General features: G+C 54.1%; 1 protein-coding gene across 1 annotated transcript; it reads left to right on the top strand.

Annotated features, from left to right (window-relative positions):
• Positions 1–1,494, top strand: IUM83_02096 (Solute carrier family 2; the record flags this gene model as incomplete). The annotated part of the gene is made up of 1 exon (XM_067925994.1): positions 1–1,494. The coding sequence occupies one exon, from the start codon at positions 1–3 to the stop codon at positions 1,492–1,494; it is 1,494 nt and encodes a 497-aa protein (XP_067800684.1).
• Positions 1,495–14,235: the final 12,741 nt, after the last annotated feature.

Genomic DNA, 14,235 nt, shown 5'->3' with positions numbered 1-14,235 from the left:
ATGCCTTCCCAAGCTGCTACCGACCCGGCGTACTCCGAGGCCACCACCCCCAACGGCCACGACAACGTGCCATACTTCGACGAGGCGCAGAAGGCCGCCGCCCGCCAGATCAAACCCAACGTGATCATGTACATGAGCATCCTAGTGGCGCTACTGCAGCCCTTCCAGAGCGGCTGGTCGTCCTCGCAGACCAACCTGTCGCAGTACAACGACACGGACGAGTGCAACGCGCGTCCCGTGGCCGAGGACACGTGCCTCATGTTCCCGGGCCATTCGAAGCTCGAGTGGACGTTCGCCGTCAACGCATGGATCTTCGGCGGCATGATCGGCTCGCTGTGCTGCGGCCACTTCAGCGACCAGTGGGACCGCAAGAAGCTGCTGTTCGTCAACTGCATCTTCATGATCGTGGGCGCCGTCGTCGAGGCGTCCGTGTCGAACGTCTGGGCCTTCTCGGCCGGCCGTCTCATCGCCGGCATCGCGTCGGGCACTGCCACGGGCACACTCGGAGCCTACACGAACGAGTTGACGCCGCCGCACATGCGTAACATCCTGGGTCTGGGTCTGCAGATCTCGGTGACCATCGGCATCTTGTTCCCGGCCATCACCTTCTTCTTCGCCAACACGAGCTCGGGCTGGCGCTACCTGGCGGCCTTCCCGGTCATCCTGGCGCTGCTGTTCCTGGTGCTGGCGCCGTCGCTGTGCGTGGAGAGTCCCGCGTGGCTGCTCATGAAGAACCGTCGCGAGGAGGCCAAGCAGGTCATCGCGCGTCTGTACGGCGAGGAGAACGTGTACACGGCTCTGTCGTGGATGGAGTCGTCGAGCAAGCCCGACGCCGAGCAGGGTCTGATCCAGAACACCGCCGAGAAGGAGTCACTGTTCGCGCCCAAGTACCGTCTTCAGCTGGCCGCCGCCATCCTGCTGTCGTGCTCGCAGCAGCTCTCGGGCATCAACGCCGTCTTCTACTACTCGAGCTCGATCTTCAAGGACGCCGGCATCTCGGACCCGCGCATCGGCACGCTGATCATCAACTTCATCAATATCTGGCCGGCCTTCTTCACGGGCGTGCTGGCGCAGCGCTTCGGCAACCGCAACATGATCCTGTGCGGCATCGCCGGCATGTTCGTCATGGCCGTGCTCATGACGGTGGCGTTCCTCGTGGACGTGCCGGCGCTGTCCATCGTGTTCACCGCTCTGTACGTGATCGCGTTCGGCGTGACGCTGGGCCCGCTCGTGTGGGTGATCACGGCCGACCTGTTCCCGGACTCGGTGCGAGCCACGGCCACGTCCATCGGCATCGGCGCCAACTGGCTGTGCAACCTCATCGTCGGCGTGGCGTACCCGTACATCGCGGACGCGCTGGACGACTACAGCTATGTGCCGTTCATCGTGCTGTTGGCCATCTTCTTCCTGCTGTCGCTGAAGCTGGTGCCGGAGACGTCGAACAAGTCTGCGGAGGAGGTGCTGCGTGAATACGAGGAGCGTCGTCGCCAGTAATCGGCGGTGGTGCAACGTCGTCTCCACTAAGGGATATAGAGGAGATGCGGATTCTTGTGAACGTTTAAAATCGGAATGCCTAACTTGTTAGGTAGACGGGTATAGTATTCAAATAGGTTTTTGCTAATCGGGGATCCTTTTGGTGTATTTGCATTGGTTTCCGTGCTGTACACCACCGAAAGAATGCATTTCGCCCCCTAGAATGAAGGATCTTTGGGAGACTTACAAAAATTGCACACCTACCGGTAGATTCGTGGAGCTAATTAGCTGTATGACGAAATGTAGGCCTTTCAACGTTGACTGTCTGGCAACGAACGAACAGCACGTTATTCGTTTACATGCCATTCGCCGCCGCTACGCGGCGGTAGGTCTATGGTGGGTCCCAGCCAAGGAAAACATGTACCGTATCGAACTGATTGATTCCGATATTGATGTTTGAGCAGGGTAGGGGTACAAAATACCCTATCAACTATCATGTCCACCCGTAATACTTCTTAATCATATGATGTGCTATCTGGTTGGTGCAAAATGAGCTGGGATATGAGGCCTGTGCTGCTCACAGCCTCCGAAACTAGTAGCTTGTATGGTGTTTGTAGTCACCCGCCCGGTCGATACTTAGTTTAGTTTAGCACAACGCGTTTTCTCTTAAAGGAGTCCACTCTGGTGGAGCTCCCGCAATCCCAAATGTCGGTTGATGATCATGCTGGTGTTGTAGATAGTAGAAGGACACGAGAGGGAGGGGCCAAAGTGCCTCCTGGGTTTTGGCTTGTGGTGCTTGAGAGAGGAGGGGCGGAACGGAAAGTGAGACCGCTTCCTCTCACAAGTACCAAACCTGCATCAACCCAATATATATTTTAGATGCATCCTTAAGGTCTTATCCTAACATTTGCGAGCATAAGAATAGGAGGAAGACTCTGAAACTACCCCTTGCTCGCGTCATACACTCAACAATGATCATCGCATCATTGGAGATGACGAACTCCAATTCACATCACCACCTTCTCGTGACCATCACGAGAGAAAACATATGCGATCATCGCACCTTCGCGGTGTCTACTTGGCGGCGAACATCACCGCCATGCAGACGGATGCAACTTCGTTTTCATCTGCCCCCGCTGCCCCCCTTTGCTCGTCTCGTCGACATACACCCAGCATTTTGCGAAACTGCGCAAACTTGACTCGAGCAAGTGTCTTGGTGAATATGTCGGCTGTCATCTGGTCAGTACGACAATGACGAACTGCCATTAGCTCACGTTCTCCAAGGTTGCGAACATAGTGATAGCGATTTTCGATGTGTTTTGATCCGTTGTGTTTGCCGGGCTTCTTTGACAGTGAAATCGCAGCGGTGCTATCGCACCAGAGTGTTGGCACCGCATACTTCCACATCAACTCGTCGCACAGTCCTCGTAGCCACATCACATCCCGGGCACCTTCATCCATCGCTACATACTCGGTCTCCATTGTGCCCTGCGCATTCAGGCCCTGTTTTCGCGACTCATACGACACTACATTGCCATTTAGCACAGTGATATAGCCGCTGACCGACTGTCGGTCTTGCTGGTCGTTTGCGTAGTCAGCATCACTGTGCGCTTCCAGCCGCGGCAGCTCCACCTCCGGCGATCCGGTGACCTTCACCTGAAACCCAAAATCCTTCGTAGCTTTCAGGTACCTAAGGACACGTTTGGCCTGAGCATAGTGATTGGCACAATAGTTGGACATATATTGCCCAAGTCTGCGGACAACGTGCGCGATGTCAGGTCTCGAGCCTGAAACGAGATACTGCAGGGCACCAACAATTTCTCGATACGGCGGCACTTCCTGTTGACTGGCATCAACACGATCCTGCACGATGTCACTTGTGCCGCCTTTAGGTGTTGCAACTCCATGGCAGTCCTTCATGTGAAATCGCCGCAACAGCTCATCGATATATGCGGTTTGGATGAAGAACACGCTGTTTTGCTGTCTGTCGATAACAACTTCAACTCCTAGCAAATACTTTACTCATCCGAGCTCGACAAGCTCAAAGCTCGTGGCCAGCTGCATTGCGACTGTAGTGGGCCTACTTTGGCTCACTACTTTAGCTTACACGTTGCGCTACGTGTATGAGGAAGCGTAGGAGTTTATTAATAATTTGAATTAATTATACTTGAGTCCACAAGTATAATATAAATCAAATAAAACACCAAGTAGGTAGTTTAAGGTAAAATAAGAACTATATTGTTTGTAAATTGATCTTCCTCCTAAATCTGCTAAAACTGTTTATCATCTATGAAAGGGGTTGACAGCGGCTGGCTGTCAGAGCCCCGCTAATATGCACGTCTCTAATTGGTAGAAAGATGCTGCTTTCTACCAATAGGATCTTTGGGTAGGTGTGGACCACTCATTGTGGTGGACCACTTCAATGTATTCATTGGTGTGCTTTACACCAATGTGAGGAAGTATCTAAAATCTTTAACAGATATCTTATCTGTTAAACCACAAGTGACAGTTGTCGCTTGTGGCCGTTGTCATGCACAAGTGACTGTTGTCAGTTGTGTGCGTAACCCCGTTACACCATCCCCCCGTTAAGCTTAGACGTGTCGGTCTCGACACGTCAATTAATATTGACTGCTTGTCAATTGTTTGTGTTGGGGATTTCCGTGCTCATCCGCAATGAGCACGATCAAACTCAAGACCACCATTGCAACAGAGTGTAAACTCTCTGTTGCTGAGTACAATGCGCGGTAGCGCGAGGTGCGCCGCTACCACGGGGACAGACAACACAGTGTCTGTGTACGATTCTTCGATGTCGACCGCGTCTGTGCGTCGACATCTCTATGCGAATTTCTGTTGCATACCGTGATCGGGTAAGCAAGCGCCAAAGCACTTCGAGTCCTTCTCGAAATGAGGCAAGTATTAGCAACTCCACGCTGTTGCGGTGGAGGCTGGTGTCCGTGCGCCGTGCGCACTGTCCGTCCAGGTGGCGGTGCGTTTTAGCAACCGCGACCACGACAGGTATACTATATGTATACCTGAAAGCTTCAATTATCTCCGTGCTGATTATCTAGCACGCGAGTCGTCAGGCGTTGTAGATTACTACAGCGCTCGCACTACCTTCTTGCTGGTAGTGCGTGTTGGGTTTCGTACTCCTTCACCAGGTCCGGAACGTCTTCCATCAGGATGTTCCGTGGTTCCCACGTGTCGTGTTGGGGAGGGAAACCTCTCCAGCGTATGCGAAAACAATCCGGACCTCGGAATGTTTTCCTATGATCAACAATTCGCTAGACGATCCAGCGAATTTCTCCGCGTGCGTCTCGCAGCGGTGGCGGAGGTGGTGGAAGCACGCCCCGATGGTCAACGTCGTGTTGACCTTCATCTCGTGTTGCTCCACGACCAAGTGACGGTCGTGGAGTACCTTCAGAGCGCGGCGGTTGCCGCTCTGTTCCTTCGTGTCCCGGCTCTGGCGGTCTCCCAGACCGCCTTGAACGTGCCGGTCGGGCTGTAGGCCCGACTGTATTAACTGCTCCAGCGCGACTACGCGCTGGAGTGGAGGGTTTCCCCTGTCGAGTCTGTCTCTTCGGGTCAGACGAGCCACTTGGCTCGTGCTGGAGGTATGGCTTTAACCGCCCGACATAAAATGTCGGGTGGAGCCGCATGCTAGACGGTATGTCTAGCGTGTATGCGTTGCCGTGCCGAGCCAACACAGTGAACGGCCCGATGAAGCGCGGAGCAAGCTTACTTGCTCCGAAATCTGAAACTGCATGCTTAGGCAGGTTTTGAGTAGATAACAAAACCAATGAATCCACTTTGAATTCATTTGTGTTGCCCCTGCCAATATTATCGGCGTTCAGCTTTTGTTTATCCACAGAAGCTGCAATCGAGTCCTGGACAAACCGAATTACGGCTTGTCCTTTATTCATGAAGTCAATCGCATCCGAGCTGAACTCGTTCAGCTCGCTCTCCGCAAGAGGCCGGGCCTCTGCGTGGTTCTTCGCGGTGTCTGCGCCCTGCGCAGACCCGTGGTCCTTGTTCCTTGTGGAGTCTGTGCTCTGCACAGACTTTTTTTCCTTGTTCTGGGGGTCAGCGCACTGCGCTGACCCTTGGTTCTTCCTGCCAAGGTCTGCGCCCTGCGCAGACCTGGTTGTCTTGTTCCTTGTTGTTGCGGCTGACACTGTGCAGGTGTCAGCGGCTTTTTGCGACTGCTGTGTTGCAGTCGTAGATCCCCCCCCCACGTAAAGTGGGAGCCACCACTCCGAGTAAACTCGGCAGACGGGGATGCCGCATGGCATTCACATAAAACGGTGTATGCCCAGTCGAGGCATGCACTGAGTTAGTGATGGCAAACTCTGCCATCGATAAGCACTCGCTCCAGTATTGGAACGAGTGAGCGTAGCTCTTCAAAATGTCGACGAGCACGCGATTCATGCGCTCGGTTTGGCCGTCCGTCTGCGGATGGTCCGCAGTCGACATGGAAAGCTGGCTCCCAAGAAGTGTAAACACTTCTTGCCACAGGTGCGCTGTGAAGCGTGGGTCTCTGTCCGATACGATGTCGGACGGCATGCCATGGTGTTTGAATACCATGTCGACGAACAGACGGGCCGTCTGTTTCGCGGTCACTTCTGCCGGCACCACAGCAAGATGTACCATCTTGCTGAAGCGGTCGACGATGACCACAACACCGGTATTCCCTCCGCTATCCGGGGGAAGACCAAAGATGAAGTCCAAATACATGGACGTCCAACACTCCGACGGAGTCGGTAGTGATTGTAAAGGAGCCTGCGCGAATGGCGCAGGCTTTACGCGTTGGCATACCTCGCAAGCACGGATGTACTTGCGCACCCACTTATACTGGTGGTGCCAGTAGAAGTCGCGCGTGAGAAGGACGTATGTCTTCTCACGTCCGAGATGTCCCGCAGTCGGGGCGTCATGATATTCGTACATGATCCTGAGTCGCAGGTCATGGTCATTCGGCACGACAACGCGATCCGCGTTGTCGTCGACTGCATTGTAAAGCAGTAATCCGTCGTGCACTCGATATCGGTGTGCACGCGCACGAAGGTACTTGGCCATCTTCTGACGAGCCTTGTCAGAAGGTGCTGTGCCATAGGCCAGCAAGAGTTTCGCGTCGTGCGCGTACGCGGCCTTCACGTCGTCCAACAGAGACGACGTGGGTGTGCTCGTTCGCATGGCGTCAATGGCATTGACGCCAGCAGCTTCTGCGTAGTCCGGCCGACGTGATAACGCGTCGGCCACCACATTCAATCTTCCGGGTTTGTATTCGACCCGGAAGTTATACTCTGCAAAAGAATGAGAGCCATCTCGCCATTCTTTGTGAAATGTGTGGTGACTTCACTGCGGTGCGCAGTGATGCATGGTCGGTGTAGACCACAAATGGTGTACTTTCAAGTAGATACACTCGGAACTTTGCGAGTGCATATTTCATGGCAAGGGGTTCCTTGTCATGTACCGGATAATTACGCTCAGCTGGCTTCAGCTGACGCGACTGGTAATAGACGACACGATCACGGCCCTCGTGATCGTGCTGCATCAACGCGCATCCGATCGCGAAGTCGGATGCGTCACATACGACGTGGAATGGACGCTCTTGGTCAGCCACTGCCAAGATCGGTGCCTCAGTCAAGCTCCGTTTGACTGCATCGAATGCGTTTTGGCAATCGGGTGTCCAATTCCACACAGCTTCTTTCTTAAGAAGCTGTGACAGCGGGCGGATCTTGCCCGCGTAATCCTCCACGTACTTGCACAAGTACTTGGCCAAGCCAAGGAACTGCCTCAGTTCCTTGACACTTGAAGGCGTTGGCCATTCATTGATCACTCTGACCTTTTCCGGGTCAGGGCGAACACCATTCTTCCCTACGAGACACCCGAGGACGGGTATCTCGCTCGCCCCGAAGATACACTTCTTCAGGTTCGCGTAGAGCTTATGCTTTCGCATAAGCTCAAGTAGCTTCCGGAGATGCACCCTGTGCATCTCTACGTCGGTCTTCCCGTCCACAGCCCGGCTGTGGATGAACACATCATCGAAGTAGCTCGGTGCGAAGTCGCGCACCGAGCGCAACAAGTGCGTCACGCACCTGTTGAAAGTCGCAGGGGCGTTCTTAAGCCCCTGTGGCATTACTAGCCATTCCCAGAGCATGCCGCTTGGCGTGCTCACTGCCGCGAGAGGGATATCGCTCTCACGCATTAGGATTTGATAAAATCCATCTCGCAAGTCGAGAGCACTGTAAACGGTGCTCCCGGCCATCGCATCGATGATAACATCTTTTCGCGGTATCGGCGTCTGCGCCGGTATTGTCGCATCGTTCAGCTTGTTGTAGGCATGAACGATGCGCCATCCGCCCTGTGGCTTTTTGACACAGAACGTCGGAGCACTGTGCGGGGACTTTGATTCCCGCACTTGTCCTGCTTTGCGACGACTTTCAAAGAAGTCGTCGATTGCTTTTACTTGCTCTCGCGGCAGTGGCCACTGCCGCGTGACACAGTACTTCGTGCCCGGCACGAGATCAATCTCGTGCTGAATACCCTTATCCTGCGGAAGCTCCGCAGGAATCTCTTCCGGGAGTACGTCTTTGTACTCCCTTAACAATTCGTAATAGGGACTCGACTTCAGCGAGTCCCAACCTTGTTCCTCGAAGCGCTCTCGCTTCGTCTTCGCACTGAGAGTGTCTTCACTCTCAGTGGTACTTCCCATGAAGAGCTGCCTCAGCTCTTCGCTCTCGTTCTCCGTTCTCTCGCTGTTCGAAAGAACGCAGACCTGCTCGATGCGTCCACCGTGCAAGTCGCGCGTGAAGCGCTTCCAGCTCATGGCTGGAAGCGAAGTCAACTCCGACGCCATCGTCAGAGGACTAGCGAGTTCCATCTCACGATACTGGAATCCAGTATCGGTACGCGTCAAGACGCTTAGCGTCTCGACGTCCGGCGTCATCGCCTCAGTCTGTTCAGCAGACTGTTCTCGTGGCGTCTCGGTCCCGGACCGAGACTTGCGCAGCGTTGTCCGCATGCGCCGTCTTCTTGTTGTGCGGAGCCCGGATCCGCACGGTGGTTCTTCTGGTCCAGGCCCGGCCATGGACGGTTGTTCGCCGGCGGGCCCTGTCCGCGGGCGCGCGGTATCAAGCCCGGCTTGACCGCATTTTCCTTCGTGCAGCCGGGCTGCACGGTAATGTGTCTCTTCGCTGGCAGACCCTGTCTGCGGGCGCGCGGTATCAAGCCCGGCTTGACCGCATGATGCTTCGTCGTGCAGCCCGGCTGCACGGTTATGTGTTCCTTCGCCGGCAGACCCTGTCTGCGGGCGCGCGATATCAAGCCCGGCTTGATCGCATGGCGCTTCGTCGTGCAGCCCGGCTGCATGACAGCATACAAATTGCGTCAGTACGGGACGTTTGCAACCGTCCGCACTGTTTGCAGCGCCAACTCCCGGAGTTGACACGCCTTCGTCACCTCGACGCCATTGATTGGCGGAGTCCCTCATCACCGAGGGTGCGTCGTCGTCGCCCTGACCTCTTCGGGTCAGGGACTGCCCCATGTGTACTTGAACGCGAGTGTTGGTTCCCGGAACCGACACATCCTCACCTTCCGACGTCGGCAGCATTGCCGACGTGGATTCCTCCTGTGCGCATCCTCGCGCACCCCTTGGGCACCCCGGGACAGCGGCATTAAGCGCTGTCTCGACTGGCGAGTCGCGCGCACCAGCAGGTGCGTGCGCTGCGGTAACAGGGCCATCGCTCTCTGTTTCGCAGTCGCGACCGAAGCGCACGAGCGTGCGCTTCTTCCAGTCAATTACCGGATCATGCCGTGCAAGCCACGGCGTGCCCATAACAACGTCGAACTTATCGTCCAGGTCCAGGACGGTAAAGTGTTCGACAAACACCCGTTGTTTGTACGAGAAGCGCACGTTCACGACGCGCTTCTCGGTCTTCACGATGGCACCTGTTGCCAATCGAACTTCCAGAAGACTTCGAGGTACATTTACCTCCTCGAACTCGAGACTCGGTTAACTCCGCAGTCTAACAAAGTTGCTCGACGCGCCCGAATCTATCAATGCTCGAAGAGAGTCGCTCGCTCTCTTCGACGTTACCTTCGAGATGACCAGGCTCGGCCTGTCATCTTGCTTCTTGCAGCGAGATCTGGTCTCACTGGGGGCTTCAGTCCTCAGTGTCGCGTGCCCAATGTCGGCACGCGTAACTGCATTACCAGTAGGGCGCCCCGCGCCTACTGGATGTTCACGTTTTTTGTTAGTTCGCGGCGATGCCCGGCATCGCCACGACGGCCACCTCCAGGGGGCATGGGAGCCGTGCACTCTCTGGCAAAGTGGCCGATCCTTCAGCAACGGAAGCGTCGCACATTACTTCCGTGCTGCTGGTGACCAGCAGCCGTTGCATTCGAGAGGTCCATTGGTTCCGGACCTCCCGTGCTCACTACCGGGCGCGGTTGCGGCCTCGGCACGTTCGCATGCAGTTTAGCCTGCCGCAGGCTAAACTCTTCTTGCATTGCGAGAGTAATCGCAGTTTCGAGAGTACTCGGGTACTCTCGGAAGAGATAGGTCTTCACAGGCCCATCTCTCAGTCCCTTCATGAACGTGACGACTTTAGTCGCTTCGTCTATCGGGTTGGTCACGATGTTCGAGACCAAGTACCGTGCACGCTGCGCGTAAGCATGGACGTCATGCTTACCCTGCTGAAGGTCGAGGAATTCCGCCCTCGACCGGAACTCATTTTGCGGGGGCTCAAACGCTTGTCTGAGCTCCTCTTTGAATACTTCGTACGTGCTAAAGCACGTAGGATCTGAGAGTCGGCGTCCGTACGCCCAACGCCTCGCTCGTCCGCCAAGACATGACATGGCGAACGCAACCTTTGACAACGGGTCGACAATACGTCGAGCCGCAATGGCTGTGTCGAGTTCGACAAGCCATCGGAGGAGAGGCTCGCCCTCTCTTCCTACATAATTGTTCACGCTCAATTTTAATGATTGAGCACGCGGTGTCGTCCCCGACGACGCCGTCGCTGAGGAAGCAGCATCGCACTGCTCCTTCATGATGAACCCCAGAGCAACACCATGTTGCTCTGTCGGCGATAGCGTACGCAGCATCGTAGCTATCGCCGCGTCCCCAATGACTGTTGACAGTCGTTGGAGGTCCTCCCACTCCGGATCTGACAGGTGGGGGCAGTCCGCGCGTGCAACATGCGTAGCAGGCGTATTGGAGCTCTCCATGGGCACCTCCGTGCTCATGGGGTTCTCGGCTCCGCGTTCGTACACCCTGTACGAACGTCACGTAGTCGGTCGTTGGACGGACTACAAAGTGCTACCAGGTGTAGTGGGTCTACTTTGGCTCGCTACTTTAGCTTACACGTCGCGCTACGTGTATGAGGCAGCGTAGGAGTTTGTTAATAATTTGAATTAATTATACTTGAGTCCACAAGTATAATATAAATCAAATAAAACACCAAGTAGGTAGTTTAAGGTAAAATGAGAACTATATTGTTTGTAAATTGATCTTCCTCCTAAATCTGCTAAAACTGTTTATCATCTATGAAAGGGGTTGACAGCGGCTGGCTGTCAGAGCCCCGCTAATATGCACGTCTCTAATTGGTAGAAAGATGCTGCTTTCTACCAATAGGATCTTTGGGTAGGTGTGGACCACTCATTGTGGTGGACCACTTCAATGTATTCATTGGTGTGCTTTACACCAATGTGAGGAAGTATCTAAAATCTTTAACAGATATCTTATCTGTTAAACCACAGGTGACAGTTGTCGCTTGTGGCCGTTGTCATGCACAAGTGACTGTTGTCAGTTGTGTGTGTAACCCCGTTGCAGCGACTACTTTGCAGCGCTGACTTGTGCCCATTAGAAGCAGGTCATCTACATATTCCGTAAGTATCATCATAATATCCCCCTTCTCGTGAAGAGCGTAGAGACCGTGATCGCTTTCAAGTCGAAAAAAGCCAAGGGCAACGAGATGACGGTGCAGAGTTTTGTTCCACACTTACGGCGCTTATTTAAGGCCGTACAACGATTTGATTAGCCGACAGATCTTGGTGTTTCCAGGTGATCCACTGTCCTGAGGCAGTTCCATAAAGACCACTTCAGACAAAGTTCCGTGCAGGAAAGCAGTTTTCACGTCGTACTGCGAAATTGCCCAGCCTCGTTGCACAACATATTATACAGCAGCGCGATTTGTGTCGAATCGAATAACAGGAGCAAAAGTCTCGTTGAAATTTATTCCGAAACGCTGTTTAAACCCGTGAACAACGAGCCTAGCCTTGAATCGCTTCACAAATCCAGGCTCGTCCTTCTTCACCGCAAACACCGAGCGATTGGTGATTACTGTAGCTTTTCCAGCCAAGTTCCTATCCACTACAATCCAAACTTCATGGCGCCGCAGTGACTCCAGTTCTTCGTCCATTGCAGATCTCCACTGTGCAGCAAATAGTGAACGCGTCACCATTCGATACGTCCTAGGAATAGGAATATCGCGAAAATGCAACCGAGAAGTTTCCTGAGAGTCCAACGAATGCTGCGGCGTGAGCAGCTTTCGTCTGCTCTCACTGGGGGCCACAAAATCCACAAAATTAATGTCAAAATTATGAGACTTCGAGTTGCGCTTTCGTTTTCGGCCGAACCGAGATACTTGATGGCGTGCAACAGTATCATGCTCTCCTGGGGTCGCACCAGAAGAAGCCACCGGTGCATCAACCTGTTCCGTAGCGGTCGTCGGCTCATTTCGTGGAAACTGCTTAGGATCTGGTTGTGTGGTTGCTTCTACTGGGTTTCCAGCATGTGTTGCAAAAGTGCTTGACCGCACTAACGTGCTCTCCTTGACCGAGTCGATGCGGACAACGTCTTCAATCCGCATTTGCGTTGGGACGAGCGGTGCCCTCGGCGGGAGCTGGTAGTCGCCGTAGTTGTACGCATTTGCTAGCAGCTTCTCAATATATTTGCGATCAACAGCGTAGTCTTCTGCACATACCAGGTTTCCACCACGATGAGTCGAAACTCCCCCTGACTCCAAACCCAGAACCTTGTAACCATTGGTGCTAGGTGAATAACCTACAAGAATAGTCGTACCCACTCTCGCCGAGAGTTTATACTGCTTCTTCCGTGAGCTGCTGGCAATATGATAGTAGCAGAGAGTGCCCCAAGTCAGAAGCCATGACACATCCGGACGCTCACCACACAGCACTTCGTGCGGCATGCGACCTTGAAGCACCCATGTCGCCGTCACGTTGAGCGTGTGGACTACATGTTTTGCTGCTTCTCCCATCAGACTGTCAGGCAAGTTGGCCATGTGTAGAAGTGCTCTCAGCTTCGGGAGAACAATGCCATTTGCACGTTCAACGATTCCGTTTTCTTGCGGTGTGTACCCATTGGTTGTAGTGATAGCAATGCCATTTAGCCCGCCGAACTCACCACCCTGGTCCGAATGAATCTCCTCAACCCACCAGCGTCTAGAGCGATATTTAGTGTGCAGACGGTTGACAAGCGCGATGATGTGCGGCTTCGCTTCACACTTGTGTTTCAGGAGAAACAGCCACTTGTAGCGCGAATACTCGTCTACAACAAGCAAGAAGGCAGTGAATCCTTCGACCGTTGACTCGTTGACAGTGCATACATCAACTTGAAATCTTTGTAGCGGCTTCTTCGCACGCTGTTTCCGCTCCTTCTATGACATCCGGACCGTCTTGCCCTTGATGCATGGCAGACACGTGTGATCATCGTTTATATCCGTGTCCGTCTTCAACCCACAAACTGCCTGCTTCCTTACCATGTCCATGATCGCCTCTAAGCTAGCATGAGCAAACCGCTTGTGCCACACCGTCATTGGCTGCTTCACCCTCTTGTTGTTGGGCCTCAGGATGGCAATGCAAACAACTCCGCCGTGCTGCCGCCGAGGCCTAACCGACCCGATCCTGAAAAATACCATCAACCTTTTCGAACTTGAGGGACACGGACGGCTTGTTCATGAAGCAAGCAGACTGGTCGTGCGCCATTTCCATGAAGTAGCCGAGCTGTGACTGCATGTAATCAAGCGAGATCAGTTTTGCAACTGCACGTGGAACATAGTATGTATCCGGTGCTCGAATCGTCCCGTGCGCTCATTAATTACAAACAATTCCACGGACCCAATTTGGTTCACGTTCACCGAGCTTCCATTCGCGCAGCGCATTATGCGGCCGTCGCTGACTGTGAACACCTCGGTAAAACAGGACAATCAGAGCAGATATTGACTTGAGCTCCGCTGTCCAGGCACCACTCCGTGCCTCTCACACCGATTGATCTGGCGAAGTATCCATCGATACCATCAGCTCCAAGGGTCCAGCCGCGTCTTGCTCTTGACGTCCTGCTCTATCACGAAATCGGCTGCCACGTCCATCATTGCGGCGATCACTGTAGCGTTCGCGGCGATACGATTGGCCATTATTGCGTGGGCACTCGCGATACTAGTGACCCAGTTGATTGCAGATAGCACACGGACGGTCCATACCGCTTAGCACAGACCGCCGGTGACCTTGTTGAGAAGCGAACCGCCTGCCTGTTGGTTTGCCGCCTCGAGCGTCGTGCAGGCGAGTTGGGAGGTGGTCGTTGAGCAGCTGGAGGACTCGACTGCCGTCTTGGGTTGGTACTGAGTGGTTTACTGACTGAAAGGTCGTGGGGTTGTGCGACCCTTGGGATCCGCGCATATTTTCTTCCTGCTCTCTTGCCAAGAGTCGGCCACGTAGCCGACCTACCTCTAGCATTGATCGTTTCAG

This window comes from Phytophthora cinnamomi (assembly GCF_018691715.1).
Source record: "Phytophthora cinnamomi strain GKB4 chromosome Unknown Contig0, whole genome shotgun sequence".
NCBI lineage: Eukaryota > Oomycota > Peronosporomycetes > Peronosporales > Peronosporaceae > Phytophthora > Phytophthora cinnamomi.
The sequence above is the reverse complement of the archived record's forward strand: the minus strand, read 5'-3'. Positions and strand labels throughout refer to the sequence as shown.